This window comes from Solanum lycopersicum, chromosome 2 (assembly GCF_036512215.1).
Source record: "Solanum lycopersicum chromosome 2, SLM_r2.1".
Lineage (NCBI taxonomy): Eukaryota > Viridiplantae > Streptophyta > Magnoliopsida > Solanales > Solanaceae > Solanum > Solanum lycopersicum.
In genome coordinates, this window is record NC_090801.1 from 50,470,590 (window position 1) to 50,490,161 (window position 19,572).

Sequence of the window (19,572 nt, forward strand, 5' to 3'; positions counted from 1 at the left end):
GATTATATTTTTGAAAGTTTTTGCAATAAAATTAGTTGTTACATAAACTCTCAAAATTATACTAAAATTAAAATTTCACTTCACTAAATTTGGGAAGTAGAGTATCATTTCTTTACTTATTTAACATTTCGTAATATTTTTAATCATAAAATTCAATATTATAGTGATTATTATCTTTAGAACACATTCAAAATTAAGACAAATATTTTTTTAAAAAGTATTTAGATATTTAATAATGTAATTAGTTTAAGCTTGAAATGTTTCATAAAATATATCAAAGAATTAAACACAATCTTCTAAAGCCAATATTAAAAGATGTCTGATTCAAATTAAAGTAAACTAAATAACTTAAGAGACAAAAAGTAACTATAAATTTAATTTTCTATATATTTAATTATAATTATATCAATAATAGAATTTTCAAATAATAATTACTTCTATTCCATATTAAGTTATTTTTTGGGATGTTTCACACCCTTTTAAAAAAGTAGATTAAGACATAAATTGAACATAATTTTTCATTTTATCCTATTAATTATTTTCAAATTTATGATTAAAATAGTTAAATATTAATTAATCACTAATTACAATACAAATTAATGAAGGATAAAATTAAAAAAATAATAATCCAAAAACTAAATAATAAAATTAATTTAAAAAATAAAAAATATCTTAAAAATTAAATTAATATGAAATGACTAAAAATCAAATTAATATGAAATGACTACATAGTAAGAGATTCACATAATTTTTTTTTAATAATTAATAGTAACAATAAATATATACATACTCCATTTTTAAATATTCTATTTTGGGAATATTTTGTTTCTTCCAAAGTGTGTGGTATGGGTTAATAGGTGCTTTTCACAAGTACATCGCCTTCATCGGATCTGGTTTCTCTTTTATGTATGTATTTCTTCATCTTTTGTATTGCTCAGTGCTTTTTATTCATCGTTTAATCTTGCCGCTTTGTATGTTTTCGTATTTGAGCAAACTGAATTTGGGGGAGTTTTTGCTTCTTTATTTTTTGGGGCTTAAAGCTTTAGGGTTGAGCCGCCCTTGCTTTTTGTTGTGAATTTTCTTTGTTCCTCGAGGTTTTGAGCTTAACTGCAAATTGCTAGCCAGAAGTATAGTTCTGATAGAGAATTTTGGTCGGATTAAGTAAAACATATCAAACTCAAGTTTGGTAAGGAAAAATGACGTCAAACACTAGTCAACCACCCCATACCTACTTCATCTGAAGCCATCCCTGTTTATACTGATTTGTCAATGTTCTTTCCATATTTTCAAAAATATATATGCGTTCTTGTATGTTTCCCATGTGGTGGTGGGGGTTCATAGATATGATGGTATATTAATCTTACTTTGAGTATTAGTAGTCAAGTTACTGAATATTTTTGTTCCATAGGGACAAAAAAAAGGATTAAAGCAATTCAGCTTGTGGGTGAATATGATGAGACACATATTCACTCATAAGCTATTATTAGTAATATATAGTACCTAACAGAAATAAGTAAAGATTTTAATTGGGAAAAAGGGTAATTGTAGTGAGTAGAGAATGTTAATAGTGTAAAAGTATGTGGTGAAGTGCCAAAAATGATAGTTTAGGGGACTAATTCAGCAATTTTATGAAACAGCAGAGAAGCTTCAAATAAATAAATACAGGCGAGGTAGCCATCATCGAAGGAATCAGATGGCAGTAATGGAGGAATCAAACCCAAAGTCCATTTTATCCCCACCTAATTCCTACACTGCCGTTGTTCTTGGAGGTACTTTTGATCGTTTACACGAAGGTCACCGGCTTTTTCTTAAGGTTTTTCCGATACGATTTTCCCCTTAATAATCTCATTCATCAAAAAGGAACAATCTCTTTTACTAGTAAGTGATGTTTTTTTTAATTGTTCTGGTAGTCGGCTGCGGAATTGGCAAAGAATCGAATTGTAGTTGGTGTTTGCGATGGTCCAATGTTGATTAAGAAACAGGTAATTTTCATGCTTATACTCTCTGTTTGTTTAGTTTGTTGAAATTGGAATATGGGAACTTTAAATGTCTAGTACAACTTCTTTTACGGTATAGGGCAGGTTGGAGGCTACATAGACTTGAGAAAGCAAAACAGTGGGCAGAAGAGAATGAAAAATGGCATCTTTGATTTATTCTTTATTTTCCCCCTTTTGCAAATCTAACATGTATAGATATCGTAATTTTTTTTTAAAGAAAATTGGAGAGTGGTCTTATATTTGTGGTTCTGGAAAATTTCACAAATCCATTTGGAGTTGTGGATAGAGCATAGATTACTAGGGAGTGCTTTACCCCCATGTGGAACTTCCCGGCGCGAATATGGATCTAGTCGGGCTCCAACGTGGTACCGGACACCGGGTGGGAAACCAAAAAAAAAGAAGAATATAGATTACTTGGCTATTTGGGAATCTAAAGAAGGTTGGAGATTCTGCATTTCTAAAACATTTAACTTGGAATATGACTTAAATAGATAAGAGTATAGTCGTCTCATGTCCAGATGTCCATCTCTAGAGGTTTCTTCCACCTTTTTGGTTTATTGGATTTTCCGAATATTTAAATCTCATGGTCAGTTCAATGCATATTATGGATATACAAAATTTGATGTATTACAAGGGAAATCTCCATGAATAAAGAAAAAGGATTAGTCCTGATGACTTCTGGGTTCTAATAAATGATAATAATACTAAAAGTTGTAATAAGCTATTGAGGCAACTGTTGCACCTTCTCTTCTAGGGTTTCACATGCTATGTCAGGATAAGGACATATATGTTCATCATGTGTAACTCACTATGCTCATTCTCATCGGCTCTGTTTTCTTGGTGCTTTTTTTTTTAAATTTCCCACAGTTAAGTGATGTAAATACACTCGATATTACTTCCACTGCGAATGCTGTATGTTTTTAGTTTATCACATTTTGATCTTGTAGTTCATTGTGTTAATCAAATATCGGTTGCATATCATGCCAAGTTTTATTTCTCTTTGGAATTTTGTAGTCCTAGAATTGTTTTCTTGTCGTTGGGAAACAAGTATGGTCTACACCTCGTTTAGTCTTTTGGTGAGCCTCATTTCAGTTTTGGGCATTCTTCTTATGTGTTTAGGCTTTTGCGAGTTATTTTGGGTATAGCAGGGGCCTTGTACCAGATTAAACTACTTATCAACTTGTAATACTTTTGAAGAAATATGAAAAAATGCTATTGGCTGCAAGACCAAGTTATCCTCTTCATACCATCTTCAATATTCATAACTGATATTGCTGAGAAGAATGTTATTTACACGTCTTTACAAGATACACTTAATAGAGCATCTCTGTGCTCTCACAGTTTGCTCGTGTCCTTTGGCCCAAGGTTCTGGTTGCATCACTAGGTTACTGTCAGGCATCAGCCAAACATTTCTTTCTACCTTATCTTTTATCTTAATAGGTATTGACACCCAATTTTGAACGACCTTTACCCTTTTTGAGAATGCTAATCGATTAAATACGTATTTTAAAATATATTTCAAGTTTTAAATTTTAGCTGATTTTGCTTTAAAATTATATATTTTAGTATGCATGCTTTATAGAAATTATTGTAAATATTATTAAAGTATTTTAAAAATTATTAGTAAAGCTCAAAATAATTATTTTATTCAAATGTTTTAAAATTTAAGTGATTTTAAAATGTTATAGTATATGTAATATTTAATTGAATAACATTTTCTTAAAATTTCCTCAATCATTTAAATTTTACTCTATCTTGTTCTAATTCTTTTCAATTCTAGCCTATTCAATTTCAATCATAGCCACTTATCCATTTCAATTCTAGCCGCTCCAAATTCAACCATTTCAATCAAACCAAAAACCCAAAAGAGTTGTTAAGTCATGCACCCAAAACCCGTTTCGACAAAAATGGAGCGCGACAGAATGACAACTTTGCCAAGAATATGACTAGGCTTTTACCATTGCATGTCTCATTTGATTTATGTGAGGTTTACTTTATTCGGTTATTTCGTTGTTATTTGTTTTCCTTATTTATTTGTTTCCTTATTTATTTTGTATTTCCCATGTTCCACCCATTTTCCTTATTTGTTTATTTTCATGTTTCATCCTTATCATTCTTCCCTTATTTGAGTACTTTCATGTATAATCTCATATCTCTTTCCTTATTTGTTGGATTTCTTATATGCTTATTTTTGTTTATTTATTTATTTACCGCTTTCCTTAAAACTATCTATATGTTACTCCTTCCCATCTACGTGCTACATTTTTACTACTTCGATAAACTTCTACTCCGCTTATACTTAATCCAATTTGGATCCTCTTACTCTTAAAAAAAATTATCGTGATGTTGTGCATTTGCTTTGCACCTCTCACAACTACTTCAATTATCTTGAAAAAATAACCATTATAGAGATTCGGCATATGCGTGGACTTGCTTTGCACCTCTCACAACTACTCCAATTCTCTTCAAATACCCATTATAGAGATTCGACATATGCGTGGACTGAACGGATAATATTACTATCGGAAAACCACGAGCCTTCTCACATAAAATTTCTTTCAAGTCCCTGTCAAGCCAACTCTTAGAAATCTTACTTGGGTCAAGCGGTAGTAGTTCCCTAGTTGGTGTTGGCACACGTAGGCCCGACAGTAGAGACCTTAGGTGGTTTGACCCTTGATGTCAATCCACATGATTAGTAGCCACCTTATTGTCTAAAGGACCCGAACACCCTTTAGACATATTGCATAATTATGTGTCAATGTGATCACGATAATTAAATTAAGCCAAATTTTGCCAAAATGGAGTTCATAATTTGTTTGTTGTTTTGTTTGCGGAGTCATGACCTTCCCACACTGTTAACCCTCAAATGATTGTAGAGGTGAACTACAAGCTAAGGAGTTCGTGGATCGATATTAAGAGAGACCGCGAAAGATAGATTCGTCAGTTGTTGGGTGCATGACCTAACAACTCTTTTGGATTTTTGGTTTGATTGAAATGGTTGAATTTGGAATTTGGAGCGGCAATTGAAATAACAAATGGATAGGTGGAGTCTCCCTTTTATTTGTTCTATAATTGTAACTGTTAGGGGTAGATTATTAATAAAAAATAAATTTGTTTCACCTGTGTATTTATGTATGATTCTGTCTTCTCGCTTATCTCCTTAATTGTTTACTGCCTGATATTAGTTTGTTGTTATACTACCTAGCAAGCATGTTTAAATTAAATAATCAATAAACGAAGTGACATTAATTGCTACTTATAACCCCACATAAATAGCATACGGCCAGAACCCTTCATTTGTGGACCTCGAGGGATGACTAACACCTTTCCCCTCGAGGTAACTTGAACCTTTACCCGATCTCTGGTTTGTTGACCTCTAATTAGATTAGATAGGTATCCTAACACGCCTTAATTCATTAGGTGGCAACTCTCAATCAAACCAAAAGAGTTGTAAAGTGGTGCACCTAGAATCCGTTTTCGAGAAAAAATGGGACGCGACAATAGGATTTGCAAATCTTTTTATCAAACACTAAATAGTTTATTGTATCCTTGGAAGTGGTGTAAATAAATTTAAAATTTCTAGGCCTTTTAAAGCTTGTTCATAATCATTTCTCTGGACATCTGATGAGCCAAGGCGTTAAATCCTGTACTTGATTTTTCCAATAAGGACGGTTTTTGAGTTTGAAGTACTATATTCTCTTATGTTTTCAGATGAGTCCAGTCCTCCTACTCTATCAATGTTGAGCTTCGATTTTTAACTCCATTTGTGACTTTTTGTTCTCTTCCTTCTATCTTATCCTTTTATGCAGTGCTTACGTATTTGTCTTCCTTTGGCAGTATGCTGATCTGATAGAGCCAATTGAGCTGAGAATGGAACATGTTGAAGATTACATCAAGGTACTTTGAAGCTCAAACTTTTATGTTCATGTATTCTTCTATCAGCTGGTTTGGCAAGTATAATTTTTGATCTTGAATGTCATAGGAAGAGCCTTCTATACTGGTCCAGCTGAGATGGTGGGTTTGTATGGAATATATCTAATCTTTTTCAGTTTCAATGTGAATCTTGCCTAGAGCAACAAATGTTTTTTCTTTCTAAAAGGTTTTGGTTTAGAAAAGTATGCAGTAGCTGATGCTTTTACTGTCAGTAGCATAAGCAAATTAGTGCACCATCAAACCCACATCACATCATCCAGCATGCAGAACACTTTTCCTACTTGCACTGTGATGACAATGACATGTTTCTTGCTGCAAACCGTACATCCAGTCTATAAAACCTGAGCTGATAGTGGAAGTAGAACCAATTGTGGATCCCTATGGTCCGTCAATTGTCGATGAGAATTTGGAGGCCATTGTTGTCAGGTGCGTAAAGAAATCCTTACATCTCAGCTTCTACTGATTTAGATCTCTTTTTCCTTTTTCCCTCTAAGGTTTTAGTCTTTAAGACATCATTCTCTTATACACAGAGGCTAGTATGATGGATTGTTGACAGAATTTTACCTAGGCACAAGTTCTTTCCACAAATTATTGATTTATGTGAATTGCTTTAGAGTTTCCTTGCAGCAATATGAATTTTAAGTTTTGAAATCTTGAATCTTAAGAGCTAAGCTCTAGCAGTACTCATTTTGTCATTACCAAATTTAGTGAAGCATATTTTGACGGTAATAGCAAGTTGTAATTTCTCAAAAATACTTCAGTGTTTTGAAATGGCTAGTGTATTACTTTAGTGGTAGCTTAAGGTTGCTAATTGAAGTTTTTGTGTGATAGCAAGGAGACGTTGCCTGGTGGGCTGTCTGTTAATAGGAGGAGGGCTGAAAAGGGACTCTCGCAGCTAAAGGTCCGACTCACGCCTCCAAAAAAAGTGTTCTCTGGGCTAATGTATTCGGCTTTATATCATTTATATGTCAACTATGAAATTGCATGTTGAAAATGTTGTGCAGATCGAAGTTGTAGATCTAGTCTCTGAAGAATCAAGTGGAGACAAACTGAGTTCTACTGCTTTGAGAAAACTTGAAGCTGAGAAGCTGCTGAGGGACCACAATTCCGGAAGTCACAGTTAAAACTTTTTCTTGTCTATACGTTCAAAGGAGTTTCACTTTGTTTTTTTTTTCTTTTCAATTTGCTTTGTTAGGATTAACAAGGACACTCTGTAGCCATCATAGATGTGAAATTGTCTTGTAAAACAATAATCTCCTCAGAATCGTGCTGGAGTTGTTTTCACAGTTACTTGTATATCTATAAAATGTAGCCTTGATTTCTTTCCACTCTTTTTTCTGCTTAAAAAAAATCCTAATGCCTAATTCTTATACTGAACGAGAAAATATTTCATTGATCATTATATTAAGTAATGTGTATCATGTTAGAAATCTGAACATTGTAGTTTCTTTTCCATCTATGCTTTTAGATGTTTGTTGCATCGAATATTACAGTAAGACTATTAAGTTTCCAGAAGACGATAAAAAGCAATTTAACTTAGTAATAAAATTAGCATTGTGGAAGATCCTTTGGTGGAGGGAGAACATTGTGATGTGATCCTGGACCATCTTCCACCACAAATGCTGTTTTAAGTCCCCAGCCAGTGTGCAACTCCAAATGACAGTGGAAAAACCAAACCCCTTCATAGAAAAAAAGAAGTTTCAACTACATGTCAGAAGGCATTATGAAAGTCGAATCAACCTTAAACTTAGTAGAAAACTAGATACCTGGATTATCAGCTCTGAACCGGATAGCAGTCCAACCACCAGTAGGAACACCAACTGTATTTCTTTCAGGAGGATCGATTAAGTTGTATTTTGCAGGATCTTTCTTGGGGTCAAAGTTTCCAATTCCAGTTCCAACGACAAAGAAGTTGTAACCATGGAGATGGAAAGGATGTGATTCCACTGTCAGCAAGTTGGTGTCTTGGATTACTAACTCTACTGTAGAATTGAAGGCAATTTTACCAAGTCTTGTGCCTTGAGTTGTCCTGAGGTTTGCTGTAAGAGGAGCCCCTGTGTAATTGAAAGGAGTAGGAGGTTTGTCGGGGAAATCTGTAGTATACACACCCTTAATGTTGAAGTAATGAGCTTGAAGAAGTGCAGTTTTTGGCATGACAAACGATACGTTGTTAAGAGAAGCTGAGAACCGAGTTCCATTGATACAAGTGGGACAAGCATTGATTCCCAGACCGATGGTGTAGAAGAGGTTTCAATCAACTTTTAGTGGAACATTTGCTGGATATTTTTGTGAATTTAGGCTCCTGAGCTTCTTGTCATAGCTCAATGCAAATTCTGTGTCATTAGGAGCAGGCAAGTTAGGAAGTTTAGGGAGAACAGTTTCTGGGATGCCCTTGTACTGGAATATAGCAGTCGCAGTCTTGTTGTCTACTGGGACCGGAGCGTCCATGAAAGGCCTGGCAGCCATGAAGTATCTTCCAGGGACTTGGTTTGCGCGGACCAAAACATTTGTTGTCTGTCCTGGTGCTATTAGAATGGCTTCTGTGGAAAATGGTTTTGTGTAAACTGCATCAATTTCCACCACTGTTAAAGTATGATTTGCAATGGTGAAAAAGAGTTCATCATTGAGTGCAGCATTGACAATTCTCAACAGGTAAGTCTTCCCTTTTTCTACTTCCATGGCAAAGGTATCTGCCAAAGAATTTTGAAACTTACAGTCAGTTGCTGATGCATCGTGCTTATAGTATGATATCAAATTGATAAGCTGAAGCAATATCGATCTCTTACATTTTTCGGAACATGGAAACAGTGGGCCTGGCTTTCCGTTGATTGTATGCGCATCAGACATATTAGGAGGTATACCTAGTGCATTACCTTGGTTCTCCACTTGTTCAGCATCCGCATTCCACCATTCTCCTGCATCATAAGGAACAGTAATATTACCATCTCGATTCATGCTTTGGCATAGGAAATCTTCAGAACAAAGTACATTCCAAGGTTTGATATTCTATTTACGAGTACTGAAAACTGACCTAGTACAATAACTTCTTCCCTATCAGGTTGAGGGAAAGGAAAGGGGGTTCCTTGCGATGGAAGTATCACAATGGCGCCATATACAGTTGCCCTTAGCCAAAGAATATGCGCATGCCACCACAAGGTACCTCTTTGTCCTGTTACATTGAAGTCATAGACATAGCTATTTCCCGTCTTGATAGGGCATTGAGTTATATAAGCCGGTCCATCAGCCCAACCATTACGATATTGTTTCAATCCATGCCTGCAACAGTTAACATGTATATACATTTGCTTGAGAACCTGAAATTAGACAGATTTTGAAGAGTTTTAACTTCTCACCAGTGGATTGACATGTTATATTGAGCATGGTTAGTAACATTGATTTGAACTCGATCTCCTTCTCTAGCGTAAATTGTAGGCCCTGGAAATCTCCCATTAACTGTAACCATTGGCTTTGCATGGCACAATCTGCTCACATTTGCCACTTGAATCTGCAAAACACAAAAAAGTTGTACATGATGAATAAAGCCTGCTGAGACAAACTACATTAGCTATGAATGAAGGAAAACAGGAACTAGCTAGGCACTAACGTCGAATTGGTATTTCTTTATGGCAGCCTCAGCAAGTTGACAACTACACCAAAGAAATCCATAGACAAGGAAGACTAAAAGTTCAACGAAGATTGTCTGGTTAGCCGCCATTGAGTTGAAAATGGACAAGACATTGATGGAAGTATGGCCCTATTTATAGAGTGAAAGTTTATGTTCAGTTTCTGTTGAAGGCAGGGTAGGTTGTAAGTTGTAACATGGATTTGGTAGAAAAAGGATTTCAAAGGGCAAAACTTGTAAGCAAAATACTGATACTGAAAGAGACATTTAATAAGACCAACCAAATTAATCCACCATTTGAGGTAAAGAAGTAATGTTTAATAGTTGGCTTGTATGGTCTTATTGTCAAGAGATGCATATTAACATTAGCATGTAAAGAGAACAAAGCCTTTCAAAGGAACACTTGTCACAAGTAATTTTCGCTACCGTTCTCACTAAACCAACTTAAATCTGATCTAGATAACAATCTCTTTATAACCTTTGGACTTAAGCATGATATTCCGTTAAGGAGTCGTTTGGTTCATGTATTATGTTTTATGCGATAAATAATAGCATGAGATCATACCGTATATTAAGTACCATTTTTCTTTTTTTATGAAACTTACGTAAATATACCATAATTAAAAAATATTTATAGCAATAACATTCTTTTTTCACTTGATCGCTTTTAATTCATTTATAATACAAGTTTAATACATATTATAAAGAAAAAATTATTATTCACACATAAATTATGATATATGGATTATGCATTTATCACAAATTTTAATACACTTACAATACAATGTGTCGAATTCTTACCAAACAAACATAATATATTTAAAAAAAAATAGTTACAATACATATATATTGCATACATCATTCACATTTGATACATATTTCAGATTTAACATATTATTATTATATAACGCTATAAATAGTAATAAATAAAAAGTATCACTAAAATGAGTTATTATTTATTAAAAGGTTTTTATTCAAGTAATTTTTCCTTTTTTTTCTTATACGAACTAACCAATCATCTATATTTTATGTTGAGATTATTTTTTACTAATAAGGTCAATAAACCACACTTAAGTGTACACCAAGTTATGTAAGAGATGGATTTACTTGTAAGATTTAGTTGTTTTTCTCCTCTTTCATAGTTTTTTTTTTTTTGGCTTAGAGAAGCCTTAGATTTCACTTATTAATATTTATTTGTTAAGGTATTCCTTTCAATGAACAACCGTACACACGAGGAGGGAATACTAATTTATTAAGCTATAGTTATATAAACATTACAAATTTCACGTCATTAAAGTTATTTTCAACTATCTTATCCTCCATCAAATCGTATTAATTTACTATTATCGAGTGATAAAAAACAAGTTGATGAGATTAAAATGGTTTTTACTTTTGGTATTTAACTATTAACTATAAGAAAGAGGGAGGACACAATTGATAAAACTATTTTGGTTTAATAATTTTTTTCTTAGAAAAAAAACTATATATTTTAAACCACTCATGTTCCTTTCTAAAGAAAGAAAAGTATAGAGTCTTCAACACAATAATTTCGCAGTTTTACTGGATATTGGTTTTTAAATTTATTATTTCACTAGTCAATCTTTAAGATATTGGTTGATTTGATATTGGATTAGCACTTGTGTGACGGTTAGCAGATGGTGTTTCGGTTAACCTCTATCTTTTTTTCTTTCATGAACGCACCTTAAAAAATGATTTCTTTTTCCTATTTTAAATGCAATTAAATAAAATTCTTCTATATCACAAAAAATTAATAGTAATGTAATAGTTAACAACAGAAAAGTAAATAGATTTTTAAGTTTTTGGCTTTACGACCTTAGGACTACAAGTATATAATAATATATTATGGAAAAATATGAAATGGTGCTAATATACCTAAGTTAAAAGTGTAAGTATAGTAATTTTTAATGGGTTGATGGTTTGTCCAATAAGGAAATTGAATAATCCTACCCCACACTAATAAGCCGTTAATTATAAAATTCATCACTCATTTATTTGATAATTCAGTATCAATAAATCAATTTTAGATTTATGATTAACTTATCGATAGCAGTTCGATTTTAAACGTCCACTTGGATAACCATTCTTTATCGTAGTTTTTCATTTATTTCTTTGACCCAAAAAAGAAGAAAATAATAATATGGTTGGGGGGGGGGGGGGGGGGGTAATTTTAATGCGTAGAGATGAATTTTGTTTGAACTCAAATTTTATGGATCCATTTATAACAACCAAACAAATGATAATATTTTTATTCTATTTTTTTTATGATACTTTATTCTTTTAATCGGTCTAAAAAAATGACATATTACTTAATTTTATAATAATTTAACCTTAAAACATAATTTTATCCTGAATGAACTAATTTGTAATGATACAAATATTTATAATTTATTTAAATCCACAAATTTCAAAGACCAATCTTTCGTTCTTAAAACTCTATGTAAATTCAAATTATATAAATACTCTATTGGCCTTTTAAACCACTGCATTTTCAACATCCTTATTTATATGAAAAAAGTTTAAATAAAACAGAGAAAATGATTAAATGCCTCCTTAATCTATTATCAAATTTTCAACATATTTATCCTTCAAGGAGGTCCTATTACCCTCCAATACATTTTTGAAATAAAATATATAGTCTTTTAAAAGGTCACACTCAGATTTGTGTTACAAAGTGAATGTACTCGCTTAATATATGTATTTTTTAATTAAAAAAAATTATTATCTTTTTTTTATTGTATTTTACTTATATATTTTTTTCTTCTCTTTCCCGACCCTTTCTTCTTTTCTTTTACTTTTTTTTCTTTACATTTGTTTGATGAAACTTTTTTTGCCATTGAAGAGAAAATTTCAAGTTTTATTTGTGATAGTTTTAACCTTACAGTAATGAATGTTCAGTTATGAAATTTCAAGTTCTATTATTGAAAGGTGAAGGTACAAATCTTTGATAATTTTTTATTTTTTGCCATTGATTAATATTTTTTGCACCATTTATTCTTGAGTTTGGAGTTAAAAGGATAAAAAAAATTGTCAAAACTTTCAAAAGGGCATATCAATTTTTTAAAATCAAAACGGCAAAATCGCTGATGAAATAGCGATTTTGTCTGCCGAAAAAAATAAAATTGTTGCAATAGCAGCGATTTCTTAAATGTGTTTTTTTTTTAAAATAAAAAATTTAAACAAGTCGCTCCAAGAGGAGCCTTTTTCAAAATTATTTTTTTAATCATTTTTTAAATAAGTCGGCAGCTCCTTGCGTTAATTATTTTTTTGCTTTATTTAAAAAAAATTAAAATCAAATCGCCGCCAAAACAGTGATTTTTAATTATTATTTTTTTAAAAAAATAGTGCACAAATTTTACTACACAAAAATAGGTAGGATTTACTTTTTGGAGCCATTTTAAAAAAAAAATATTAAAAAAAACAAAAAATTTACTCAATTTTTTTTAAAAAATTATAATTAAATTTTCAAAAAAAAAATAAGTGCAAATCGCTGCATGATTTTTTTTAAAAAAATATTAATTAAAAATTGTTGTCTTGGCAGCGATTTGATTTAAAAAAAATTGATTCCAAATCGCTACCTTGGCAGCAATTTGGTTTTGTTTTTAAATAAAGCAAAAAAAAAAAATTTAATTTTGAAAATTGCTCCTCTTGGAGCGACTTGTTTTAAATATTTTTTTTAAAAAAAAATAAATTTAATAAGTCGCTGATATTGTAGCGATTTTACTTTTTTTCGACGGACAAAATCGCTACTTCGTGAGCGATTTTGCCATTTTGGTTTAAAAAAGATTGATATGCCTCTTTGAAATTTTTGACAATCTTTTTTTACCCTTTTGGCTCCGAACTCATCTCTTTTTCCTTGCAAACATAAAAAGTTTACCAATCAACCCAACTAACTTCATCCAACCTACCATGAATATTATCAAGTCTTGAACCTTTATATATCAAAAAAAACTCAAGTTTTGAAGGATTTGATAGGTTTCATGTTTTCATCATCGATGACCACAACAACAATTTTGAAGGGTAAAATCTGCAAGAATTTTATTCCTAACCGTTTCATTCACCATTTGATTGATACTCAAGTTATATTCATGGATGAATTTGTTGAATTCTTCAAATTGAGGTAATGGATACATAACAATGAATCTTTTCATTTCTATTAAAAATCGCATATGGATTTTGTTGACAACCCAAAATTCATTCTGAACATGAATTTAAATTATTAAATTAGGACACCAAAATTCAAGATAAAATTTTTCTAACATATTTGACCATGTGGTTAGGCATATAAAATGATGATTAACAATTTTAATAATATTAATAAAAAGTTAATTTTTAAAATTTTCTAATTCCATACACAAATTGAATAATCAAAATTCTAGAATCAAGAGAAATAATGAAATGTCATGCTAAATCCAATGACTGTGATGGTCGCAGCAACTTAGAGAAGATGAGTGATGGAGATATTTGGTTTATATTGATGTGAAGAAGAAAGGTCATAAATAAGAAAAGAATAATTTAAAATACACATATTTATGAAAATCAATTTTAGAAATAAATTTATTATCTGTGTTGGTCCTCACTCTCTTTGAGATAGTGAAATACACTCATTGTGTCACATAAGCGTTCAGGGAGTAAATTATATCAATTTTAAACCGTTTGGGGGGGGGGGGGGGGGGGGGAGGGTGATGCATTCATGAAATTGAAGTCTATAGTTGAAGTTTCAAGTATAGGTTGAGTGATTGTAGACAATTTTCTCAAATATTCTATACAAATAATATCTTACAATATACGATTAATTTACTACTTACAATTTCACTTAAAACTAAATTATATATGTGAAAAGGTAATTCATTATTTCAATTTACATAATACTTTAAATTTTGAAAGTCAAACTTCTTTAGTTTTGATTGCAAATTTGTACATACAATCTTTACCGTCTCTAAAAAATAATTTATATATTTAAGAATTACATAAAATCTATTATAACTCACAAGAATTAAAAATTTAAAGGACATAAAATAAATTGTTGTTAACTTTTTTTTTTAATATTCAAGATATAAATTATATAAGTAAATTAATATTCTTTCCGTTCCGAAATACTTGTTCACTTTTTCTTTTATAATTATCTGTAATTACTTGTTTATTTCGATAAATCAAGGAAGGATAATTTCTTTTACCTATTATACCCTTAATTAAATAATTAATTATTTCATAAAATGATAAAATTCACTAAATCGTTAATTATTTTTTAATAAATATATTAATTTAAAAATAAACAATTAAAAAAAAACAAAAGTCTCAATAAATATAAAGTTGTTCAAACTTCAAAGAAAGTCATGATTTTGCCATGTTACAAATGCATACTTCATAATTATTGATGTCTTTTTCAAATACCAAAATCTAATTAAGAATCTTTATACTTTTTTTCCACTATGACAGTCAAAGTTTGCACCTTTATTCGTTCCATTTCAAGTCTTATATTATAATTATATCCTCTATTAGTAGTTCTTTTTTCTAAAAATAAAACGAAATGTCTAAAAAGGATAAAATTCTTGAACACTCCCATTAAAATATAATTTTGAATATAAAAAACACACTAGAAAAATAGTTAAGATACAAATTAACCGTATAATTATTACTCTTTTAGTGATGAGTTTGAGTAATGAAAAATATATCGTATAAATATTTTTACCCTATTAGGAACCCTAATTTTTTCTAAAATAAATTAGTGGATTAAATTAATAATAATAATAATAATAATAATAATAATAATAAATCCAACTTGTGGGGTGGGGGTTACATACGTATAGTTTAACTGTATCTATCATCTTTGACCCTTTTCTTCTACATTGGTGGCGGAGGAAACGGCGTTTACTGGCGGCGATCTCACAGATGGAACAGATATTGACCGTCTTTCATTGATCTCATTTTTTTTAATCTAATTTTCTCAGGTTTTTTCCTTCTCCTTCATATATTTGTACCGGCGTAACACAAAATTATCCACCATTGTAATGAAATTGAAATCGGTAGGGAAATGGATTTTGACGGTTAATTTGTTCACTTTCTTGGATTTGGGGTTTTCTATAGTTTTATTGTTAGGGAAACTGGCATTTTAAATTTCTGAATTGGTGTTGTTGCTAAAACACAAATGTCGAACTTGGATTACTTGATTGATTGATGAAGTTTTCATTCTTCTTCGCAATAAATCTTGATGTTGATTGTTGGGGTGATTACATGTTCATTGTTTTTTTGCAGATCCTACAATCCCGCCCTAATGAGGATGGGGCAGAGATAAATAAGTTTACGGTTTAATTATTTGTTAATGATATTTAGGTAATCCTTTTTAATTAACATAGAAGGTGAGCCACATTGTTAAGATCTGGTAGTTGAAGACATGGTGTATGTAGTAGGTAATGGTATTAGCTACTGGTGATCATACTTTCGTAAAAGCACCTTTGGGTGGTGGTTCCTCCCCTTCTTGAATCTTGAACATAAAATCGATCTTGACTAAGAGTTCCTTATTAAGACGATAAAAGGGGGAACTTGTTATTCTTTCCATAAATATTTGCTCAAGATAGACGATGACATGATAGCTTAATCGTTAGGATTATAGTTGGAGTTCGTGTACCAGCTAACTGGAAAAGAGTTACTGTTAGGGGTTTGGGGAGGTGGCTTTTGTCATGTCTAAAGAATATTTATTTGATGATTGAAATACAGAAACTATGCTGCTTTGTTGTTCTAAATCTTTTGCTACTTCATTGAAGGTAAGATTTGGTTGATGCGATCAACAGAAATGTCCTTCAAGAGCATTGTCCGTGAGCTGCGGGAGATGAGAGATGGGATAGGGAATATATCAAGGAGGAGAGTGGAAGGTAGACATTGGTGCAACAGAACCCGGTCTCATATAGCCCCTGATGTGGCCCCTTTTGAACCAAGTGAACAAGGGCAATGGGCAAATTTACCACCAGAGCTACTTTTTGATATAATCAGCAGGGTTGAAGAGAGTGAGACAACTTGGCCTGCTCGCAATGTGGTGATCTCTTGTGCATCTGTTTGCAAGTCATGGAGAGAAGTTACAAAAGAGATTGTCAGGACTCCTGAGGAATGTGGTAGAATAACCTTCCCCATTTCACTGAAGCAGGTAACTGTTCATACTCTGTTTGGTTATTATTTTATTCCTACCACCAACGTGTCAATTAAGTTGAAGAAAGTATTTCTGCTTTGAACCAGCCTGGTCCCCGTGAATCCCCAATCCATTGCTTTATCAAACGGGACAGTGACAATTCAGTTTATCGCCTCTACTTTGGCTTTACCCCATGTAAGTCACGCTCTTCTTCTAGCCTTTTCCCCTTTTTCGACACTGTAGTATGAAATTGATTTCCTCTTTGATAATTGTGTGCTTTGTTGCTGGCTCGAATATGTACCTACCTTGTGTATTTGATTGATAAATCAATTTTCATCACATAAACCCTGAATTCTACTTTGATGAGTTACGTACACGTGGGTTGATGGGTCTTTAGTGATACTTGTCAAGTTATTACACTGGAATATAATTACAGTAAGAACTTCTTCTTAATGTTTGTGGTCTATAATTTTTCATTATAAAAATATTGGCGCACATCTGATCTGATTTTTTAAGGAGATGCACATCTGAAATTCTATTTTGATTATTAAAGGCATTTTATTGAGTATCCAACAACAAGAAAGTTCTGTAGAAGTATTTATGGAAAGATCTCCATTGTTACAAGTGTGAAGAACTCAAAACGTCTAATGGCTTTCAGTTCATATACAATAGATATGGGTACACCAAAAAATATTAGAGAAATACATCTATACCTAATGCTAATTAATGATTTACTTTTGCTTTCAAATTTTTTTCATTCCTTTCCTTCCAAATTGTCCATCAGACAGCTGAAGGGGAATTGAGTTCCAAGTTTTCACTTCTGTCTTTCCCAACCTTTTAATGCACCAGTACTGTAGCAGTTCCATAGTTGTCTTTAGCATTATCCCATTAACCACCTAGACATCTGATCTTTTTACTTCATGACAGCTGAGGATGAGAGTGATAAACTATTGCTGGCTGCCAGAAGGATCAGGAGGGCAACAAGCACAGATTTTGTAATTACATTGGTTGCAGATGATTTTTCTCGAGCAAGTAATACTTACCTTGGGAAATTGAGGCAAGTCCTCGCAAACTGCTAACTGTTTTCTATTAACTTGTGCTTAACTACCCTTTTGAAAGTACCCATCGAAGTTCTTGTTCTCTCATTTTGTTAATATATTGTTGAAAACAACTTGAGCAGGTCTAACTTTCTTGGGACCAAGTTCACCATATACGATAACCAACCCCCCAGTGATGCATCTATTCAAGAACGTAGTCAACGTAGTAGGAGATTCTGCACAAAGCAGGTATCCGTAACAGGACCTGCATGCAACTACAGTATCGCCAACATCTCCTATGAACTCAATGTTCTCCGTACAAGAGGACCTAGGAGAATGCATTGTGCTATGCATTCTATTCCTTTCTCTTCTATCCAAGAGGGAGGCAGTGCTCCAACACCAACATCATTCCCTCGGTCTTTTGGTGAAAAGGCATCTCCTCCATCAGTTTCAGATTCCAAAGAGACAGCTAAAGATGTCAGTTCACCTAGTATTTCAAGTTCAGCGGTGGCATTGCCTCTTCGAGAGTCACTTGTTCTTAAAAACAAAGCCCCTAGATGGCATGAGCAATTGCAGTGTTGGTGCCTAAATTTTAGAGGTCGTGTTACTGTGGCTTCGGTAAAAAATTTCCAGCTAGTAGCAGCGGTGGCTCCTCCTCACAGTATACCTGCCGCGGAACAAGAAAAAGTAATTTTACAGTTTGGAAAAATCGGAAAAGACATATTTACCATGGATTACCGCTATCCTCTTTCTGCCTATCAAGCCTTTGCAATCTGCTTGAGCAGCTTCGACACAAAACCAGTCTGTGAATGATTTTGGAATTAATGTTTTCCAGTTTCAGTCATATTTGTAAGTTAGGATTTTCGTAGTGCAACGTGCAGCTTCTCTAACAGTAGCTGTGTAGATAGCAGCACCTGTATTAACATGTATTGTATTATTGTTCATCATGCTAAAGCAGCATTAATCTCTAAACCCACTTGAGTTATGGTAGTGTTAGTAGAAATAGTGTTTAACCTACTATTACAAGTTAAGTTATATTACACTATCATTCTATGTAAATATCGTATTTTTAAATGTGGAAATAGTGCAAATTACATTCCAACTCTGCTGAATAATTCATAATCGATTATCTTAATTCCCTAAAGTTCGATTTGGTAAAGGATACTTACAGTGAACTTTTTGTTAATTTGACTTCCTTCTTTTCATTCTGTCTTGACTTATTATTTAATAATTTTATCTATTATTTTTGTATTAGCTTTACCTCGTTTTTACTCTTTTTGAAAGCTTATTCTACAATACGACAAGGCCCGTTTGGCCATAGATTTTCCAAATAATATTTGGAGAAAAACTTGACAAATAGTATCTGTCCATACACTTTTTCATTGTTTGGCAAATATTCCAAATTTTCAAATATTAGTTTTTCTAATGTTTGAACCAAATCTCATTATTTGGGATCTTTTAAAAATTGAAATTTTACCCCAAATTTTTATCTTTTACAAAAACACCCTCTCTAGTTATTGCTTGTGTTGTATTACATAATTTTTACATTAACACCAAAGTAGTAATGAAATATTCAGTGAATGTTAAATGATGATATGGTTATTGATGAACAACAGACTCAAGATAACAAAGTCATGTGCTTTGTCTATTTCACGATGTATGAAATGATGTTTGTTGCACTCACTCCAAATTACCACATTGCTCTATTGTCATGGACACTATTTGTTATTTTTATAACGAAGATTCAATTGACTTGTATACAAACTTATTATTAGTTTTGGTAGTTTTTAAAATATATGAGTATAAATCATATTTTTCTAAAAAAATGAAATATATATTTCA

General features: G+C 32.2%; 3 protein-coding genes across 9 annotated transcripts; 2 read left to right on the top strand and 1 right to left on the bottom strand.

The window, feature by feature from the left end:
• Positions 1 to 769: 769 nt before the first annotated feature.
• LOC101267963 (phosphopantetheine adenylyltransferase) lies at positions 770 to 7,258 on the top strand. 4 transcript variants are annotated; one of them, XM_004233477.5, is made up of 7 exons: positions 770 to 906; positions 1,638 to 1,813; positions 1,911 to 1,982; positions 5,835 to 5,894; positions 6,262 to 6,356; positions 6,762 to 6,831; positions 6,935 to 7,258. In XM_004233477.5, exons 2-7 carry the CDS (start codon positions 1,694 to 1,696, stop codon positions 7,052 to 7,054), a joined length of 537 nt encoding a protein of 178 aa, XP_004233525.2. In that variant the 5' UTR covers positions 770 to 906; positions 1,638 to 1,693; the 3' UTR covers positions 7,055 to 7,258. The 4 variants fall into 4 exon arrangements, with proteins under 4 accessions (XP_004233525.2, XP_010317219.2, XP_004233526.2 ...); XM_010318917.4 differs by having other exon boundaries at positions 785 to 906; positions 1,641 to 1,813; XM_004233478.4 differs by having other exon boundaries at positions 893 to 1,186.
• A 36-nt stretch (positions 7,259 to 7,294) lies between these two features.
• Positions 7,295 to 9,785, bottom strand: LOC101249792 (laccase-11). Its single transcript, XM_004233925.5, is given in 6 exon segments — positions 7,295 to 7,609; positions 7,697 to 8,620; positions 8,717 to 8,845; positions 8,962 to 9,206; positions 9,284 to 9,435; positions 9,535 to 9,785. Coding segments are annotated over 6 exon segments (1,692 nt in total). The 5' UTR covers positions 9,646 to 9,785; the 3' UTR covers positions 7,295 to 7,478.
• A 5,446-nt stretch (positions 9,786 to 15,231) lies between these two features.
• LOC101267676 (tubby-like F-box protein 5) lies at positions 15,232 to 18,832 on the top strand. 4 transcript variants are annotated; one of them, XM_010318915.4, is made up of 6 exons: positions 15,232 to 15,521; positions 15,826 to 15,903; positions 16,335 to 16,711; positions 16,801 to 16,888; positions 17,621 to 17,750; positions 17,874 to 18,832. In XM_010318915.4, the coding sequence occupies exons 3-6, from the start codon at positions 16,349 to 16,351 to the stop codon at positions 18,541 to 18,543; spliced, it is 1,251 nt and encodes a 416-aa protein (XP_010317217.1). In that variant the 5' UTR covers positions 15,232 to 15,521; positions 15,826 to 15,903; positions 16,335 to 16,348; the 3' UTR covers positions 18,544 to 18,832. The 4 variants fall into 4 exon arrangements, with proteins under 4 accessions (XP_010317217.1, XP_004233524.1, XP_010317218.1 ...); XM_069293361.1 differs by having other exon boundaries at positions 15,369 to 15,596; XM_004233476.5 differs by lacking the exon at positions 15,826 to 15,903 and having other exon boundaries at positions 15,288 to 15,521.
• Positions 18,833 to 19,572: the final 740 nt, after the last annotated feature.

What these genes read in the sequence shown, in the direction of transcription:
- LOC101267963 (XM_004233477.5), top strand. Translation starts at nt 1,694, where the DNA reads ATGGCAGTAATGGAGGAATCAAACCCAAAGTCCATTTTATCCCCACCT. An exon ending in GTCACCGGCTTTTTCTTAAG is followed by an intron (nt 1,814 to 1,910) that starts GTTTTTCCGATA and finishes TTGTTCTGGTAG; the next exon opens with TCGGCTGCGGAATTGGCAAA. An exon ending in AGGGACTCTCGCAGCTAAAG is followed by an intron (nt 6,832 to 6,934) that starts GTCCGACTCACG and finishes AATGTTGTGCAG; the next exon opens with ATCGAAGTTGTAGATCTAGT.
- LOC101267676 (XM_010318915.4), top strand. Translation starts at nt 16,349, where the DNA reads ATGCGATCAACAGAAATGTCCTTCAAGAGCATTGTCCGTGAGCTGCGG. An exon ending in TCCCCATTTCACTGAAGCAG is followed by an intron (nt 16,712 to 16,800) that starts GTAACTGTTCAT and finishes GCTTTGAACCAG; the next exon opens with CCTGGTCCCCGTGAATCCCC. An exon ending in ACTTACCTTGGGAAATTGAG is followed by an intron (nt 17,751 to 17,873) that starts GCAAGTCCTCGC and finishes CAACTTGAGCAG; the next exon opens with GTCTAACTTTCTTGGGACCA.